The following is a 20,920-nucleotide window of genomic DNA, read 5'->3' as shown; positions in this document are numbered from 1 at the left end:
AGTTATTAGCACACAGATGGCAATGACAAGATAGTGGGTACAGTAGATAAACAGAAGAGAAGAGGTCCATGGACTAATCCCAGGGGCATTCTAAGAGATGAGAGAGAGAACGAGGAACCTGTAAGAACAGAATAGAATAAAGAGTGCAATGTTCTAGAAGGGAAGTAAAGCTTTCAGGAGAAAGGAGTGATCAGCTGTGTCAAATAAGATGAAGACTGAGAACTGACTGTCGGATTTAGCCATGGTGACTCTGGACAAGAGGAATTTCAATGGAGCAGTGCAGTGGGGGGTGAAGGCCTGATTGGAGCAGGTTCAAGGGAGAATGGAGAAAATGGAGAGTAAACAGCCCTTTTGAGGAATTTTACCATAAAGCAGAACAGAAAAAGGGGTGGTAACTGAAGAGTAGAAGTTTGATCTAGACAGAACATTGTAAGATGTGAAAAATGACATGGTGGTCAGAAGAACATGGGTTCTACTCCACTTTCAGGGAGGGGAGGCATAACTCTCTATTCCTTAAGTGTGGGCCACACATAGTGACTTCCCTCCGAAGAGCATGATATGGAAAGGGGTGGGAGGGGGCGCAGAGGAAGCCCGCTTTTACAGTGTGGAAACCTGACAGACACTACTCCAGCCATGGTTAACGTCAACAGTGATCAGTCATGTAAACAGTGTGTTCCCCTTCCAGGATGTAACGAATATGGCACTCTACCTCTTGTGGTCTGCCTTCCCCAAATCCACAACCTCAGTCTAGTCATGAGAAAAACATCAGACAAATCTCAATTGAGGGACATTCTACACAACAGTAGATCAGCACTGATCAGTAGTGACCAGTACCCCTCAAAACTGTAAAGGTCATCAAAAACTAGAAAAGTCTGAGAAATTATCACAGCCAAAGGCAGCCAAAGGATACATGATAACTAAATGAAATGTGTGAAATGTGATATCCTAGATGGGATCCTGGAAGACAAAAGGGACTTGAGGTAAAAACGAAGGAAATCTGAATAAAGTATGAACTGTATTTAATAATAATGTATCAATATTGTAACAAATGTACCATACTAATGTAAGATGTTAATAATGGGAAACTGGGTACAGAGTATATGGGAAGGACAGAATATATGAGGACGCCTTGTACAATCTTCTAAATTTTTCTGTCACTTTAAAACTGTTCTAAGCAATAAAGTCTATTTAAAATTAAAGAAAGACAACAACATAGACTCTGGAGTCTGACAATCTGGTTAGAATCCTAGTCTGCAACATACTAGACTATGATTTGAGGTAGGTTACCTAAATTCTCTGAGAGTCAGTTTTCCTATCTATAAAATGGAAATAGGTAGAGTACCTGTCTCAGAGTTTTTGTGATAAATAATGAGATAATCCATGTAAAGTGCTGAGCACAGAGTGTCTAGCAAATAGTGTGCACTCAAAAGATGGTGGTAATTATTATTGTTTTAAATCTTTACTAAATATTCAAATGCATATTTAATGTGATTTTACATCTAATTTGTTTTAAAGTGATTAATAATAATTTCTATGATAATTTTCTTTCCCTTTTTGAGAGGAAGAAAATTGAATACAACCTATTACATAGTATCTGTAAGCAGGGTTCCTCTCTCATTGAAGTGCTGAGAGGTTTTACAGTGTGAGCTGCTCCAAACAATTTAAACACTAGTTCAAGGTAATGTAATGAAATCAGTTGTCACCAGAGGCTCTGCATATACGTTAGGTCTTTGAGGTAGTATAAGATAATGGCATTTTCTACAGTGGTCCTACTTTCATTATAAAGCCATAAAATCATCAACATCAACCAGAGAATATACTACCTTGTGATTACACCATTTTCAATAACAATAAAATATAAGTGATTTAATGATTAATAGGTAGAATGTGTTTAAAGATAGAATTAAGTACAGTCACTACAGTTAAGTAACTGTTACAATAAGATGTTACTAAAGAAGAGAATTTGGCCTAAGCAAATGGCTCCCAAACCAGGCTGTGCGTCAGATTCAACCGTGGGGCTTGGCAAAAAACAGAAAGATGCTGGACCCTTGACCCAGACCTACTGAATCAACAGCTCCAGGGGTGGGGCCTGGGCATTTGTAGCTTTTAAAGACTGCACAGGTGATTCCTGTTTGCTAACATCCTGTCTACCTTATCCTGTATACACTGATTATACCATATAGGCCACCATATGATCTGCCTTTGTCTGAACTGCCTTTGCAAACATAGCTTGTTATTCACCATCATCAAGAATCATGATAAGCTCGAGAACCAACACTTAGTTTGGTTAATCTCTTCCACTGCTTTTCTCTTCTCTTGCCCATTACTATGACAGTTGCTTTCTATATCGAATTTTGGACCCTCTGTACCCTCAGGCTTTCAGCTGTCCTGAGCATAAAAGAAACTGTCTTCTTGATTCAGTCCTCCAATATTCCCCCTTCCGCCCTCTAAGGTCAAGTTTTCCCTCCCAGCACCTCTTTCCCCCCTTTTTCCTTTCACTGTGCCAACGGAGAAACTCAGCCTATTTAACCATGGGCAGTTGCCCTCAACCACCTGGAACGGAGCCAGCCTTTCCCTTCTGCTGAGCCAACAATTCATGAAGCAGCTGGTCCTTTCCAGGTCTCTGGCCCAGACAGCAGGGACACAGCCCCCTACACAATGAATTATAGCTGGAGTATGAAGGAGTAAACAGTTTAGATTCCTCCCCTATAAGAGAACAAATATACAAAGGAACAATGGCCAGATAGATATACAAACAGAACTCTCACCCACAACACGCATCAACCAGCCCAGGAAGCCAATGTTCTATCTAGAGTAACCAGTCTGGGAAGTCAAACTACTATCTGTAGCAACTAGTCCAGAAAGCCAAACAATAACCCTTAGTGCAATTGGCGCAAAATAACCAAGGCTTCATTAATAGCTGATAGCTTTCCTAATTTTTGCCCCAATTCCAATTTAGGGCCAACTGGAGAAAGCCAAATATGTACTCTTAATTAAATAGAATTCCCCACTCCTAGTTGGCCTGCATACATCTTCCCCATGCCAACAGCCTCCAATCAGGGCATACCTGAAGCTTCTTTTTCAGCTATAAAGCTTTTCCAATCCTCTGCTTGCCTTTGCATCTCAGTCAAATGCAAGCCATGGGAGCTGACTCCTGACAAGCCTTTGCTTGTTCTCATTTTGGTGATCTTCAGTTATTTCCACTACTAGGAAAATGGGGCTGCATGTTTGAAATGGTTCACTGAATGGTTCTTTCATGGCAGAAGTGGCTGTACTTTAGGGAGTCTGTGAGATGCAGCTGAAGAACACAGCAGTACTTGTGACCCTGAGGAAGTCACAGAGGGAAATGTAGACAGACTCCAGAGTTTATGTGTTTTTTGTTTTAATTTTAAATAGACTTTATTGTTTAGAACAGGTTTTTTTTTTTTTAAGATTTAATTTTTAATTTTTTTGGCTGCATTGGGTCTTCATTGCTGCATGCAGGCTTTCTCTAGTTGCGGTGAGAGGGGGCTACTCTTTGTTGTGGTACACGGGCTTCTCATTTCGGTGGCTTCTCTTGTTGCGGAGCATGGGCTCTAGGTGCGCGGGCTTCAGTAGTTGTGGCCCGTGGGCTCAGTAGTTGTGGCTCTCGGGCTCTAGAGCGCAGGCTCAGTAGTTGTGGCGCACGGGCTTAGTTGCTCCGTGGCGTGTGGGATCTTCCCGGACCAGGGCTTGAACCCGTGTTCCCCGCACTGGCAGGCGGATTCTTATCCACTGCACCACCAGGGAAGTCCCAGAACAGATTTAAATATACAGAAAAATTTAGAATATAGTCCAAAGAGTCCTCATATGCTTCATCCTTCCTGTATAATGTGCTTCAAGTCCTCCCTTCGCACTTCCCAGCTGTTGACTTGGGCCAGTTACTAAACCAATGTGCACCACAGTTTTCTCACCTGTTCAAACACTGATGATGGTAACAGCGCCTGCCTGACAGGGGCATTGGAAGGGTTTATGAAACAACGTAGGTAATGAATGAATATCTGAATTTCCATGCTGAGTAAGAGGGGGGAGGGAGGGAGGGAGAGAGGGGGGTCGGAGAGAAAAGATTCAGCAACACTGAGCTGAACTTCCTGAAAAGGAGCAGTGACCTGGGGCTGAGTACTCACTGTTTCAGATGAGACATATGTTCTTATATTTTCACAGTCTACACCAACCTACTTCACGCATTTATGATATCTACTCAGTCCATTCACTAACCATGGACTGGACTAAAAACATTTTTCACTTACAAATTCAGTGCCTCTAGGAAACCAACGGGTGCAAAACCTGCCATGCCGTCAACCATTTCAAAAAGATCTAGTGTGGGAAGGATATGTCTCCAATGCACACTAGAAACGTCCATGCTTTCCAGAAATCAGTTTCCTGATTTTTACTGAAGGGCTACAATATAAAATTACAGAGCCTATAATGAACAATCTTTACACAACTAGAAACCCCATGCCACATTCCATAAAGTGTGACCATACTGTTCACCAACAGCAAATTAAACTTTCTTCCTCCTTGGTCTTCTGCTATTTTGGGTAAGAATAATAGCTATTTCAGAGAATTAAGGCTAAGCTGCTTTGACATATTTGTGTTTATTTTCCACTAACAATTGCGACATCACGGGGTATCAAATCTAACCATGAACGCACGTACTTACAGATTTTTGCCTGAATTATTTCTGATCACACTCAACACTTCCAACAGGCCGTTGCTCAACTTTCCAAAGCCTGCAGAAAATGAAGTCTTGGAGCCAATTGCTAGACTAAATTAAAAAGCCACTCTCTAGCCTAAAACTTCATTCCACCAGATTGGGTAAATAAGCAAGGTGTATTTAATTAAGCAAACTGGGAGCCACGTTAATTACAAATAATGTTTTACTTTAGCATTTCACCTGAAATGTAATTAAGGGTAGTGCATTGAAAACACCACAGGATAAATATTTTAAAGGTATAAACATGTCTTCATACGAAAATTATATTCTCGGGGTCATTTTGAAAGGACAGGAAGACATCCCACAGGCGTTTCTTATTGAAAATATTCCGAACCAAGCAAGGCAGGAATCGTGGAGAAACATTAGATGGTTTCACGGGGGGAGCTGGTTTCCCCAAGGCTCCGGTCACTTAAATCTTACCCGAAGTTTCAGTGACGAAGGGGGAGCTCGGGGGTGGGCCTGGGGAGTCGCTCCCAGTGCGAGCGAGGAAAGCGCGGGTTCGCAGCAAGGACCCCCGGAGGCCGCGCAGAGGACCTTGCGGGCCGCACGTCGGACGGAGCGTGGGCGCCGCTACCCCGCCGCCCCTCACGGCCTCCGCCGCCCCTCACGGCCCCCGCCGCCCCTCACGGCCCCCGCCGCCCGGGCCACACTCACCGAGGCCGCGCCAGCCGAGCGCGCCGTCGCAGCTGTCCAGCACAGCGCAGAACTCGCCCAGCAGCGCGGGCGGCATGTCGAACAGGAGCGTGTGCGCCGAGAGCGCGCCGCGGGACCCGCGGCTCCCCGCCGCCGCCGCCGCCGCCGCCACGGTCCAGGCCATGGCTGGGCTGCCGGAGAGGAGGGGCCGGGCCAGGGAGGAACGCGGAGCCCAGGCTCTCCGCAGAAGCGCGATGCCGTTGCACAACCGCGGAAATCCTGCTTCCACGACGGCTGCTAAGACGGCCGCACGCGCGGAGTTCGGGCCGCGCCTGGGCGGGCCCCACGTGACACACAGCGCCGCTCCCCGGAGAGGCCCCTGGGCTCGCCCGGCCCGGCCCGGCGCTGGCTCGCCCGGCCCCGGCTTCCCCCTGCAGGCTGGCTTTCAGTTTTAAACAGTCCTTTCGCTCCTCCGGCTTTGGGACGTGAGTGATGAGAACAAGCAAAGAGTGAGAGGTGGAGAAAGACCAGAAGCTCAGAACTGATGGAGAGTCCGCCACCCCCTCGACCTGGCCTGGATGGATATGAGATGACCTGTCATGACTTCTTTTTACAAAGTTATTTCGTTTTGTCCTGTTTCTTGAGGAGCACTTGGAAAACCCAGAAAACCTGAAAGAAGAAAATAATCACTCATAGCCCCCCCCCCCCCCCCCCAGCTGAAGACAGCCACTCTAAACGTTTGGCACATTTTCCTCCCAACTTTTACCGAAGTTAAACAGGTAAATGTGTATGTCTGAAAAAATAATTGGAAAAAGATGAACCTAGATACCAAGAACAGAAAAACATAAGAGAGAACGAAGTGAAATAAGAGTGTGGTCGTTTTCTTCTAGAGGCTGTCCTTTGTCCAAACTGCTATTTGGTTTTACTACCTTCTCTTGTCCATGGGCTTTCCTGATGAAGCATTTTTCGACCACTTTTTCCTTCCTCAAAGTGCTTCACAGAATCTTCCTCTTGCTTTCAACAGGGAGTTTAAGTAAAATTGGCTATTGTTTTGAAATCTTCTACCGTTTATGCTGTAATATCCCACCGCAGGCATGATATGAATGCCACTGCCAAAAAAGAGGGGATGCTTCGAAAGTGGTGAGAAAAATCCCAGCCCGAAGGACTGAAGAGTGGACGATGGCTCTCCGCTGAAAAATATCAACACCTGTTTGCAACCTTTCCGATTTGTACTTTTGGGGAATGACGCCCTCTAGAGATCAACAGTGATGATGCACCGTCATTTCGTAGCTACCTGAATTTCCAGGAAAAATATTCCACAAAATGTACTTGAAAATTGGTAAAACCAACATCGTTTGGGCAAAAGTTTCTGTATCCCTGTTTTCGATGTTCACATGGCTTTGTTCAAATGGCTAAAATTTTACAGCCAATCTGTACACGCTTTAGAAGCCCTATACCCCTCAAAGGGACTACCTGAATAAGCTGAGTAACGGAAGCTAATCTAGTAGCTCTTAAATTGCTGGAACAGGGGAGCCAAACTCAAATACGCCAGGGAGCCAGGAAATCACTGTTGCTGAGTGAAGCAGTCAGCACGGATTGCTTTGCCAGATCTTCTGATTTACAGAGAAGGAAGAATTTTATGTGAAAGCCAGACTATGCGAAATCTATGTATAGATTATGTGAAATTTCTTGCATTTTCAATGTTGGCAGTATCAGACCATGCTTCTTCCCCGTTCCCGAAAACTGTCTTTGACCTTTGAACTTTATATCATCAGGTTGTATCACTCACTACTCTTCACTGTTGCCATCATCCACTGCTCTCCCCCACCTCAATTTCTCCTCCTCATTTTTAGACTATGTAGCTCCTGCTTACTGTAATTCTTTCCAGTGCTAATTTCTTCTTAATCCTTGGTGATTTAGAATATATGTAGAATAGATGATGATCTTTCTCATACCCTGGACTCTCAGTTCCTCGATATGTCTTCTCCAGTGATTTTCTCCTCCCCACTATTTCAGCCACTTACTCATCCCCTAGAACTTCTCATTATCAATAACTGCACCCCCGTCCGTAAATTCTATTTCATTAATCTGCTCGAGATTCGTTAATAGTACATCCCCTATCCTCTAGTACTCTGACCCCAACAACCCCTACCCCCGTCTGGATACCAAGTCCAAAATCTTGCCACCTCCTCTCTGGCCCCAACCTCTTGACGTTCTCACTTTTCTCTTTATCCATAAAGTCCACACTCAATTATTATAATCCCTCCCTTGCACATGCTGTCCATTCTCTTGCTCCCCTCTCACTTTGTTGAACTCCCTTGGCAAGTCTACCATACTGATGAAATCCAGTTTTCCAATTTTGAGCTCCACCCATACACCTGAACGTAGCTGGAAGGGGGAGGGGGAATAAAAACCCTGTTAATTGGACTCAGTTTAAAATCAAAGTCATGGCTCTCAAGTGGGTCCTTTATGCTGCCAGGCAGTCACACTTGTGCCTTTAGTCCATTTACTCTGCTGATCTCCTTGACAACTAGTATATGGCATCTCTTTTCTCCTCAGTCCCATCACATTCTCCCCCATCCTCATGCTCAGCTGATGATCTTGAGAGTACTGATGCACCAGGAGAAAACTTCCACAGGATCTCATTACCACATCGACGGTCCCTACCTGCATTTGTACTAATATGCACTCCCCCTCCCACCACCTTTCCCATGGATCAATTATCTAGGCTCCTAAATCTAATCTCTTCACTTGGGCACTAGATCCCATCTCCTGTTCCCTACTCAAAGACATTAAGGGCAGCTGTTCGCACGCTCTGCAAGATCAACAATTTCTCACTGTTTACTGGATCGGTTCTATCAGCATACAAATATGAAGTTATTTCTTCCATCTTAAAACAAACCAAAAAACTTTTTTCACGCCATCGTCCCCCTTTTTTTTTTGCGGTACACGGGCCTCTCACTGTTGTGCCCTCTCCTGTCGCAGAGCACAGGCTCCGGACGCGCAGGCTCAGCGGCCATGGCTCACGGGCCTAGCCACTCCGTGGCATGTGGGATCTTCCCGGACCGGGGCACGAACCCGTGTCCCCTGCATCGGCAGGCGGACTCTCAACCACTGTGCCACCAGGGAAGCCCCCGACTAGTAGTTTTTGATGCGGTTGATCACCCCCTCCTTCTTGTACACTTTCTTCGTTTATCTTCCACATTCTCTTACATTTTCCCTGACTTCATTGGTCACCCTTCAGCTTCCCTTGCTGTTCCTCCACTTCTCCCTTAACTCAATGTCAGAGTGCCACAGGGCTCAGTCCATAGTCCTCTCCATTGACACCTACTCCCTTGGTGATCTCAGGTGGGTTCGAGGCTTTAAATACCGGTTATCTACCCAGCACTGCCAAGTGTACATGTTTAGCCCAGACCTCTCTCTTGAACTTCAGACTCATGTCCAAAACTGAACGCTTGATCATGCCTCCTGAACCTGCCCTTCGACATTCTTCCTTATCTAGGTTACTGAATCCTTCCAGTAGCTTGAACCCAAAACTATAGAGTCATCCTTGGCTCCTCCTTTTCTTCACAGCCCATGTTCAATCCACCAGCAAATCCCGCTGACTCTATTCAGAATATATTTAGAACCTGACACTTTTCTCCACCTCCACAGCCGCCATCCTGGTTTGAGTCATCACTATGTCTTGTCCAGATCACTGTAGTTGTCTCTTAACTAAAAATAGCTTTCACTATTGCTTCCTACAGGCTTTTCTCAACACTGCAGCCAGATTGATCTTTTTAAATCAAATCTGATTAGGCCTCTCCTCTGTTCAGAAACCAACAATGGCTTCTAATTTCAGTCAGAAGAAAAATCCGATTCTTCATATGTGCTGCATTCTCTCTCCCACTCCCCCTCCACTCTGTTACCCTCTGATCATGATTCCTGGTTCATTCTGCATAGCCACACTGACTCCTTGCTGGTCCTTGAACACAGCAGGCAGAATCCCTCATTAGAGGCTTTGTACTTGCTATTCCCTTGCCTGGTATGCTCTTCCCATGTGGCTAAGGTCTACCTTGACCTCCATATTTAAAATTGCTATGGTCCATGTACTCAGATTCACGCTGGCATGTGACTGGAATTGGCAATAATTCATGGCCGCAGGAACCAAATCTCATTCAGATTTCTCTCTTTCTTGATCTGAATAAGAACAGGCGGGAGCTCTGGCCATCTCTGGAACCACTTTGCAACCACACAGAGATCATATTAGAATGAAGTAAGTCTTAGGGATGGTCTAGTGAGAGAAAGAACCAGATGCTTGATAAGGTCATTAAGTTGCTCATTTGTTTTATGCCTGGAGAATGCCCTGCTTGTGGACTTATAATTACATGACATAAATTCCCTTATTAAATCAGTTTTTAAACCAAGGATCTTGTCATTTGCAGCTAAATGCATCCTGATTCACTGAACAGACATTTGGTATTACTCCTTGATTTTGCTGAGGGCCTGAAACCTATGGGAGGGAAACTAACCCCTGTCCAAAACTGGAGTTCAAATGTACATTTACAGCTATATCTGTGGGATGTGAGATAGGCATGGAAACTGGATTGCAGAGAGAGACAACTGGGTCCCTGAGAGAAAATGAATGTTAGTAGAGAATGACTCTGGCAGTGTGGGTGGAAGCAATGTGAAGTTCATGAGACGTGCCTGAGACTGCGCTAGACGTGCATGAGACTGCACCAGAATCCATGAAGACTCAGACCCCCTGCCAGCACACATGCTTTCTAGTGAAGAGAGGGCTGTGGTGAAACCGCAAAACTGCTTCACACTATGACCTAGCCCTTTGCCACGGAATGCTCTCTAGAGCCACCCCTCCCCCTCAAGGTTTGGACACTAGAAGAAGAAAGTGTTTCCACCCCAGCTGGAGGTAAGAGAGTAATGAACTGCCAAGATTACAAACGGAGATGCTGAGGAAACCCTGAAGGCCAAAGTGACAATGGCACAGATACATGGTATTATCAGTGGTGAAGCTCCAGCTAAGCATGGGCATCAAAGTCTCAGAAATCTAGAAACAGGTGAGAGAAAGCAGGTGAGGCAGGTAACAGCTCTTAATATGTATGAGTCAGCTATGTTGGTGGCAGCTATCTACCCAGTATCCCTAAGGATGAATGTTCAAAGGACACACAGGCTTGTGGGTCGTAGGGAATTTTCTGGTTTCAGAAATAATTTTTGAAACAAAGATCACTAACCTATATCGTCTTTGAGTTTCATCTCATCCTTGAGCCTTATTCTAGAGGGTCATAGGTGCCCTGGGGTTCAGGAATAGGGTAAAGATCAATAATGGGGTGAGAACATTTGTAGTGTGCATTACTTGGTAATTTTAAAAAGTGAAAGTTCAATGGTTTCTTGGGCTTTCATCAAAATGACCTCACAAAAATAACATGCAATAATTATTCCCCCAGTTCCTTCTCTCTTTCTCCCTCTCTTCCTCTCTCTGTCTCTCTCTGTACTTTTAAAGAACGTTAGGGTTGCATTGTCTTGTAACTCAGCCTTTTCCCATTTAAGGTATCAAAACATTTTTCTAAAAATCTATTATTTCACAACATAATAAATACTAAAATTTTAACAATTATCCTTTTAGGGTTGATAGAAAGGATTTGGGGATTTTATTTTCTTACTTTGTGTTTTCTAAACTTACTAAAGTTAACGTATTATCTCTATGATTAGAAAACCTTCAACTATAGAAAATAATTTTTTCCAGCACTTTTATCGTTCATCCCATTTCACTATTTCCTTTTCAAATTATTTTCACAGTATTTTTCATCCCAGAATGTATTTCTAGAATAACTTTTGCCTAACTTGCATGCACACAAACAGAGAGAGGGAGAAGGAGAGAGAGAGAGGGAGGGAGGCAACACTCTGGTGTCTCTTCTTAGAAAGACACTAATCCTATCTGATCAGGGCCCCACCCTGCATGGCTGTTAGCATAACTGGGCCATCTTGGGCCTGTTCAGTTCCTCCTGTCCTTCCACTGACCCTACCTAGGGCTGTACTGTGTAGTGAATCTCTTTTCTGTCATCAAGGGCTTTGTAGTTATTAGATAGTGTTTAGTGATCATTAGGTCCAGGTAGCCTCTATGCTCTGTTAGTCCCCAAACGATGAAAAATGTTGCTGACGTATTCCCTGTGCCCTCGAGACTAGTAACCCCTTCATAAATCTAGGAGTACACATCCTGTTTCCAAGCACCTACCCCCATAACCCTATAAAATTGTCCCAATGGCCCCTCAGCTGTGTGGAGTGCAGCTTTGAATGCTTCCAGATTGTGGTCCAACTAATCACCCCCTGTGAGTAACCCTATAATAAACTGATCCATCGAGTGTATGGAGCACCCTGCCTCATTTTTCAGTCTTAAAATGCATTCTTAGTTCAGTGGATACGTTTTGTCCCTTCCGTTCTCCAGCACACCCTGTGACCTCATTAACCTTAATTGCCTCCTTAGAAGCCCCTTCTCTGAATTCACCCATACTGGGGGTTAGGGCTTCAATATATGAATTGGGGTGGGGGGAATGACACAGATTTCAGTTCATAGGAAACCCTCTGCATGTAAATTCAAGAAACAATGCCACATCATCAGGTTTCAGAGTACACATCCTAACAACACTTGGTAATTAGTTATCTATATCATGTAGCCTTTCATAGTGGTCATAGTTCCTCTTGTTCTTGTACTGAATTTATTTCATTGTTCTTAACTTTTTAAGATTTTAATCTGGTGTCTTGATAATGAAAGCAATAACAAGTCTGTATATGAAAATATCCAGCATATTTGGGTCTAAAGATACTAGTAATTTTTCAGATCAAATGGCCTCAGGGCTTATTCTGAGCATTAGTTTCTCATTACATCATCTTTCTTGAATTTTTGCCTTTTTTTCCTCTATGATGATGCTTGGTATTTTCTTCCTATATTTGTGATTGTTTCTTCTGTTTTCCTAACTGACTCTTCCTCTGGCCTATACTATGCACCCACAGGCTGAATTCTTGGATCTTTTTATTCCAGATGTTGGAGATTTCATATAATCTCATTTTCATCTATTATCTCTATGTAGACTACACTCATATATATATATATATTTTGCATGTCTTTTTTTTAAATTTTTTTTTATTTTTTATACAGCAGGTTCTTATTAGTTATCCATTTTATACATATTAGTGTATATATGTCAATTCCAATCTCCCAATTCATCACACCACCACCCCCGCTGCTTTCCCCCCTTGGTGTCCATATGTTTGTTCTCTACATCTGTGTCTCAATTTCTGCCCCGCAAACCGCACACTAATATTTGTGTCTTCAGCCCTAGCCCGCCCTGCAGACTCCCTTCTCACTCCTGTCTCCAGTCTTTATTTATTTCATTTAAGTTTTTTGCTTTCATCTCAAATCAACATGCCCCAAACTGATCATTTTCTGAAAAATCAACTCCTTGTTTCCGGTGACATGGCAAGGGAACTCTTAGTAATTTTCATTAATTGATTGATATATTCAAAAGAATTTCTGAGCAACTGCTGTGTCAGACATTGTGCTAGGTGCTATATTCGATAAGTCACAAAATTTTTTCTTCTGTAATGTCTCTCATAAGTGTCTGAGTCTTTTCCAATTTGTCTTTACTAGTTATTTCATGTTTGTGTTTTTTGTTGTTGTTGTTGTTTTGCGGTGTGTGGGCCCCTCACTGTTGTGGCCTCTCCCGTTGCGAAGCACAGGCTCTGGACGCACAGGCTCAGCGGCCATGGCTCACGGGCCCAGCCGCTCCGCAGCATGTGGGATCTTCCCAGACCAGGGCACGAACCCGTGTCCCCTGAATCAGCAGGCAGACTCTCAACCACTGCGCCACCAGGGAGGCCAATGTTTGTGTTTTTTGAGTATGTCTTGCCTGGTGAACCCATACTTAAACACTGAGACTAGTTGAGAAGTCACCACCTCTGTGTTGTAAATTGACTTGTGTAATACCAAAATATGTGCTTAAATCCTAACCCTTGGTACCTCTAAATGTGACCATAATTGGAAACAAATTCTTTGCAGATGCAATCAAATTAAGATGGGGTCATACTGGATGAGGGTGGGCCTTAATCCAGTGACTGGTGTCCTTATAAGAAGAGGGAGATTTAGACATAGAGACACAGAAGGTAGAAGGCCTAGTGCCACTGGAGAGACATTGAACAGATTCTAAGAGCTTCTAGAAGGAACTGACCCCGCTGACACCTGGATTTCTGACTTGTGGCCTCCAGAGCTGTGAGAAAAGAAACATCTATTGTTTTAAATCCCAGTTTGTGGTAATTTGTTACAGCAGCCCTAGCAAACTAAAACACTCTGTGAGGCCGTTTATAACCTCCCCAAAGTTAATCATTCCTTTTTTGGTTCTATAACACTCAGTACTTATTTCCATCATCACTTTTTGTTGTTGTTTTTATTTCCCCGTGGGCTTGTTGAGGGTTGGAGTGTAGTGGGACAGCCCTAGTCATCTTTGGGTACCTTGCATACTGCTTGGCACAGGGTAATTACTCAACAAATGTCTAACAAATGAAAAAAGTGATGATTTTGCCTCTAGCCAATAATAATTACAGCTATCATTTACTGAGCACTTCCTCTGTACTGGGCGCTGTGTCAGTACTTTACATACTGTGTTCCAACTACAATATGCTGATACCAACTGAGTGTATTACAGGTGAATCTAATTCTAATACTCACTACTGGAGTTAGCATGGACCCCACAAGTTAAGGTCAAAGGCTTTCATTTCTGATGCTAACTACCCAGAGTTAATACAGGTCCTTCAAGTTAAGGGCTCAGTCCCACATGACTAACCCCACTTCAGAGGCCAGCTGCAAGTCTTAGGTATCCCAAATCTACCTGTATTTCTGCCTATTTGACTACACATTTGAGAGTTCCCGGAATCCAGCCCCCACCAATTTGATAATTCACTAGAACAACTCACAGAACTCAGGAAAACAACATCCTTATGATGACCATTTTATTATGAAGGACACAAATGAATAGCAAGATGAAGAGGTAAACAGCACAACAAGGTCTAGAAGGGTCCTGAGCTTCCTTGTCCCCTCCAGGTGTACCATCCTCCCAGGACACGGATGCTTTCATCAACCAACAAGCTCCCAGAGCCTCACTGTTTCAGAGATTTTATCTAGGATTTTGTTACACAAGCATGATTGATTAAATCATCGACCACTTGATTGAGTTCAAGATCTAGGAGGGTGTGGCTGAAAGTTCCAACCCTAATCACAAGCTTGGTCTTTCTGGCTTGGCCAGTCCCTTCCTTGTAACTATCTCAAGGCCCACCTAAGTCACCTCATGAATTAGCATAAATTCAGATATGGAGGAAAGGGGTTCTTTGTGAATAACAAAAGATACTCTGATCACTCCAGAAATTCCAAGGTTTTTTGAAGCTCTGTGCCAGGAACCGAGAACAAAAACAAAATAATTTTTTATTATACCACACATATGTATTCACATGAGGGCTCCTTGAAGTAGGTATCTGTGCCATCTGCATTTTACAGACAAGGAAATTGAGGCTTAACCTCAAAACTGTGTTGCCTCTCTAGCCTAGCTTTCTCCCAATCCATTTTATTTCCAAATTAAGCTACATTAAACAGAGATTTCATCACATTACTTCCTTAGTGACTCTCTATTACATAATAAAGGCCTACTGTTCAAGTTTCTCTAAAGTCTGTTTCATGGTGGTTGTGTTCATTTCTACCTCTGGCCATGCTTAATGCCTGCTTTTCCTCCCTCCTTCTAACATTCTCCCCGTTCCCTAATAACTCTCAAATCCTACCTATTTAGATTCAGTGAGGGTGAGATAGTAGAGCACCTGCTATCACAGAGTTAAGTGCTTTACACATGTTGTCTCCAACATTACATATGTTAATACTCCAGCAAACCCACAGTTTAGGTGTTCTGATTCTTTGTTTATAGTAGAAAAAATCCAGGCCTGGAGATATAAGCTTGGGTGCTTGAAAGTTAGTGAGTGATTGAGCTAGGATTCAGACTCAAATTTATTTAGCTCTAAAAGCCCATGCTCTTTTTCGGTAATTCATGAGATTTGTAAACCTCTACTGCTCTGGTCCCTAAACTTGAGTTGTTGATAAAACTCTAAAGATAAAAAAAAATTTTAAGATAGTAGCAGCTTAAGTCTCTACTTCCTTCAATGTTGAACGCAGATTATTATCTAAAAGCCAAAAAAAAAAAAAAAGGTTTTCAAGTCAATCTAGGAATAGGATAGAATTATTATAGTCTGGGAATAATCTAGAAGAGATTTTAGCCTGTAGTTGGTAGAACAAACATATTAAATGAAAAGGAGGGGAGAAAGAAGAAGAGACAGTAAGAAAGAAGAGGAAAGATGCAGGAAGAGGAGAGATGCAGATAGGTCTTTAAAACCACTGAAATTTGTTTAGATTAGTGACTTTATTTACAAAGCACTCTGTATGAAATTTCAGCTTTAAAGGAATAGAGGAGGGAATTCCCTGGTGATACAGTGGTTAGAGCTCTGTGCTCTCACTGCTGAAGGCTGGTGTTCAATCCCTGGTTGGGGAACTAGATCCCACAAGCCGTGTGGCCAAAAAAAACCAAAAACCAAACCAAAACAAAACAAAATGCAACGACAACAAATAAACTTGTTCTTGAAAATATAAGCTTAAAAAAAATAGAGGATACCGAGTTATTGGATTCCATATCTGCAATTAAGTGCTTTATTGTCATAAGGTAACTTTCTTATCTAAACTGAGAGGGAGCAAACAACTTTTGTCACTTTTAAAAACACAATTTAAAAATTTTAGTACAATACCCTAAACAGTACACAAACCCTCAGTATAAACAGCTTGCTACATTATCACAAGTAAACATATGTAATCAGCCAGAAGTCCGTCTAAGTGCCTTCTCCCAGTTCTTATCCCTTCTTACTCCCCAAAGATAATTTCCTGATGTCTAAGACCACAGGTTAATTTTGCTTGCTTTTTAAAAATTAATTAATTAATTAATTAATGTTTGGCTGCATTGGCTTTGTTGCTGTGTGAGGGCTTCTCACTGTGGTGGCTTCTCTTGTTGCGGAGCACAGGCTCTAGGCGTGCAGGCTCAGCAGTTGTGGCTCGTGGGCTCTAGAGCTCAGGCTCACTAGTTGTGGTGCACAGGCCTAGTTGCTCCATGGCATGTGGGATCTTCCCGGACCAGGGCTCGAACCCGTGTCCTCTGCATTGACAGGTGGATTCTTAACCACTGCACCACCAGGTAAGTCCCCTTTTGCTTGCTTTTTAACTTTACATAGAATCTCATAGTGCATATTCTTTGTATTTGGTTTCTTTTGCTTAACATAAGGTTTGTGAAGTTCATTCATGTTGTATATAGTAGTAATTTGTTCATTTTCATTGTAGAAACTATGCAAGTATATACCACAATTTTTTAATCCATTTTACCAACAGTGGTCAGTTGGGTTGTTTCTAGTTTTTGGCTACTATGAATAAGGCTGCTATGTGTATTCTTGGTCATCTTTTACAAATATATGCATGCATTTCTGTTGAGCGTATACTCCATGTAGGAGTGGAATTGCTGAGTCATAGGCCTTGTTGTGTATGTTCAGCTTTGGTGGATATTGGCAAACAATTTTCCAAAGGGCTTTCTCCATATACAGTCGCAGTAGCAGAGCCAGCTACATGATGTGTGGAACCCGGTGCAAAATAAACATGCGGGGCCCCTTGTTTAAAAGGCAGGGAGAAGTCCCATTAAATGTACTAAAACAGAAAGCTTTTTTGTTTCTTTTGCAGTCTCTTGACTTGCCACGATTTTTTTTTTTTCTTATAAATTTATTTATTTATTTTTGGCTGTGTTGGGTCTTCATTGCTGCATGCGGGCTTCTCACTGCGGTGGCTTCTCTTGCTGCGGTGCACGGCCTCTAGGCGCGTGGGCTCAGTAGTTGTGGCGCACGGGCTTAGTTGCTCCGCGGCATGTGGGATCTTCCCTGACTGGGGATCAAACCCGTGTCCCCTGCATTGGCAGGTGGATTCTCAACCACTGTGCCACCAGGGAAGCCTGCCATGATTTTTTAACTTGCTATTTAATGTCATTTTAAGTAAAGAAAAAAATATCATTTAAAGTTATTAGCACAGATTTTACCATTGATCTTTATATTGTGCAATGCCAGTTTTAAATGCAAACTCATGTGTGGAATCATCAAAATTACATAATTTGTATTTCATAGCTTGTACATGCTTATGTATTTCATTCTTACTTCAACTGTGGAAAAGCTGCATGAAATTAACTCAAAGTGTTTTTATTTCATTTCCTGATATGTGCACAATCTACCAACACTCTCTACCTTCAGCTTCCGGATAAGGATGGACTAAAGGGAAAACAAACTATAGTTGTGCTATCTCTCTTTCTTTCTATATCTTCATTTATAGTGTAAGTGGTTGGCTAATGCTGGGAAGTAACACAAATTTTAAAAGTTATGATAGGATTCCTTGGTCATTCATGTTTCTTAGAACACCATTCTTTCTGCAAAGTAAGTTCTGGTTGGTAAGGAAAGCTTGGCCTCTTTCAGCTGTCTGCACCCTCCCTCCCTTTCTGTTTACTAAGCTGCAGATGGAACGCATTTATCTTGTACTGTTTTGTTTTGCTTTTGCTTTTTTTTTTTTTTTTTTTGGCCATGCCGTGAGGCTTGTGGGGTCTTAGTTCCCCTACCAGGGATTGAACTGGGACATCGGCAGTGAGAGCACAGAGTCCTAACCACTGGACCGCCAGGGAATTTCATCTTGTACTGGTTTCAATCTAGCCTAACTCCCATGCATTACAGGTCTAATAGAATTCTGCACTAATGGGGCTGCCTGAATGCTAAATGCAAATGGTTGGCATGGAAGAGTGTACACACTTATATATTGTGTGTAACTCTTCTGCTCATGCTCCGTTGTGCTTTCACTTATAAAACACAAGTTCAAAGGAAAAATTATGAAGAATTGCAAAATGGCGACAGTTGAACATTAAGTCAAATGCGAGGTCCTTCTGAAAGCAGGGCCCTATGCAATTGTACAGGTTACATGCCTATGAAGCCAGTTCTAGTTTAAGAGTTCCAGTTGATCCACAACCTTTTCAACACTTGGTGTTGTCAACCTCTTAACTTTAGTCATTTGGTGAATGGGTAGAGATATCTCATTGTGGCACTGATTTGCATTTCTCTGAACATTGAGGGTAAGCATCTTTTTATATGTTTATTAATAATTTTGTGTGTGTGTGTGTGTGTGTGTGTGTGTGTGTGTGTGTGTGATGCCTGTTTGCCTTTTTTTCTGTTGGCTGCCTGTCTCTTTTTTTCTTGATTTGTAACAATTGTTTTTATATTCTGGAAAGAAGCATTGTGTACATTACATGGGTAGCAAATATCTTCCTCTGTTCTGTGACTTGCTTTTACTCTCTTATAGTGTATTTTGATTACTAGAAGTTCCTCATTTTAATATAGTTTAGTTTGTCAATCTTCTCCTTTGGGGTTAACTGCTAGTTTGTATCTGGTTTCAGAAATCTTTTCTTTCCTCCAAATCAAATTTTCCTATATATCATCTTCTCAAAGTTTTATTGTTTTGTCTTTCACATTTATATCCACAATCCATCTGAAATTTACTTTTTGTAAATGGTAAGAGGTAGGAGATCAAACTTTGCTGATGGTGCTTTTAGTCAATAAGACAATGGGTTTGGACTTCCTGGTGGCACAGTGGTTAAGAATCCGCCTGCCAATTCAGGGGACACGGGTTTGAGCCCTGGTTCAGGAAGAACCCACATGCTGCAGAGCAGCTAAGCTTGTCTGCCACAACTACTGAGCCTGTGCTCTAGAGCCCATGAGCCACAATTATGGAGCCCACAGGCTACAACTACTGAAGCCCGCGTGCCTAGAACCCATGCTCCGCAACAGGAGAAGCCACCGCAATAAGCCTGTGCACCGCAATGAAAAGTAGCCCCCGCTTGCCGCAACTAGAGAAAAGCCGGAGCACAGCGACAAAGACCCAACACAGCCAAAAATTAAAAAAATATAAAATATATAAAATTTTTTTTAAAAAGCAAAAGAGTATGACATTAAAAAAAAAAAAAGATGGTGGGTTCCCAGGACAACTCTGGTTAGTTCTATATAATAAATCCTATTATGACTTTATATTAAAATGAGTAATGTGTTTTTGAAATGCCTGTAAAATCATAAAAGGTAAGTTTTTTTTGCTTGTCTTTATGGAAATGAGGTTAGTTCTTTTTTTTCGTTGTTTTATTTATTTAATTTAATTTATTTATTTTTGGCTGCATTGCTGTGCGTGGGCTTTCTTCTAGTTGTGGTGAGTGGGGGCTACTCTTCTCTGAGGTGCGTGGGCTTCTCATTGCAGTGGCTTGTCTTGTGGAGCACGGGCTCTAGGCACGGGGGCTTCAGTAGTTGTGGCACACAGGCTCAGTAGTTGTGGCACACGGGCTCAGTAGTTGTGGCGCACGGGCTTAGTTGCTCTGCGGCATGTGGGATCTTCCCGGAGCAGGGCTCGAACCTGTGTCCCCTGCATTGGCAGGCAGATTCTTAACCACTGCACCACCAGGGAAGCCCTGGGGAAGCCCTGAGTTTAGTTCTTTAGACAAAAGCTTCCAATAACATCAAGTTTAAGGATTTGGTTTCAGAATAGACCGTTCCACAGCTATTCTGAGTTCTACTTGCTAAGTCTTTTGAGTGTTATGGTTAAAGTGAGGATGGCAAATGTGGGTGTATCAAAGTAAATGCGTCATAAAAATTCCAAGGGATCCTGGGATGATATTACTCTGTGTATATCTACACCTCATCTTTGTACTGAAATGACAGTAATACCATGAATATTCACTCTGATCCATCGTGTTTGCCACCATCATTTCTTTTATTAGTACAGCAACATCCCTTCTTCCCTGGCTGTGGTCATGACTCTACAATGTATTCTACATTTGGCAGACAGTGATCTGGCCTTTATCTATTCAGCCTCATACTTTGCCATCTGTGCCCTACTCATACTGAGCTTTGCTCTCTGCTCCCCGCCGCCTTGCAGATGTTGGTCCCTTGAGAACCTACCTACATCACTCCACGCTTTCCTGGTTGGCTCTGACTTGTCTTCCAGGATTAAACATTATCTCATTAAGAAAGCCTGGTTTATAGAAAGTGCTCAATAATTTTAGGGATTGTTATTATTAAAAATAGTGCAAATAAAATCAACTATACTTCAATAAAAATAATGTAATTAAAAGTGTCTCTCTAATGTGATTATTGACAGAGTATATGAATGAGACGGGTATTTGTTGAAAGGAAGGATGAATGGGACTTCGCTTTTATCACTTTTAGCAACTCACCAGGTCAGAAGATTGAAGAAGGTTGTGGAGGAAAATCTGAGAAAACCTTCACTTCAGATGACGCCGAGAACGTAACTCGTTTTCTCTCCCACCCTCATCTGAAGCCATCTCCTTTTCCTCAGCCTAACTGAAGTTTTGAGGCGAGATCATCGATTAGTTGGGGCTTGGCTCGGCCGCAGCCGCTCGGCTAGTT

The 20,920-nt window shown here is 42.7% G+C and overlaps 1 protein-coding gene across 3 annotated transcripts in view; it reads right to left on the bottom strand.

The window, feature by feature from the left end:
- The window catches only part of IRAK3 (interleukin 1 receptor associated kinase 3), a 70,602-nt gene extending 49,762 nt beyond the window's left edge, over positions 1–20,840 (bottom strand). Inside the window, exon 1 of one of the 3 annotated variants that reach the window (XM_060025174.1) lies at positions 20,728–20,840. Coding sequence is in view for 1 of the 3 variants with exons in the window: in XM_060025173.1 (XP_059881156.1) it covers positions 5,390–5,552 (163 nt within the window). In the remaining 2 variants the exon portion in view is untranslated. Of the gene's footprint in view, positions 1–5,155; positions 5,236–5,389; positions 5,656–20,727 lie in introns of those variants that run through there. The other 2 variants (XM_060025173.1, XM_060025176.1) reach the window with 2 other exon arrangements.
- Positions 20,841–20,920: the final 80 nt, after the last annotated feature.

This window comes from Delphinus delphis, chromosome 11 (assembly GCF_949987515.2).
Source record: "Delphinus delphis chromosome 11, mDelDel1.2, whole genome shotgun sequence".
NCBI classification, from domain to species: domain Eukaryota; kingdom Metazoa; phylum Chordata; class Mammalia; order Artiodactyla; family Delphinidae; genus Delphinus; species Delphinus delphis.
This window is presented reverse-complemented; position numbering and strand designations above follow the sequence as displayed.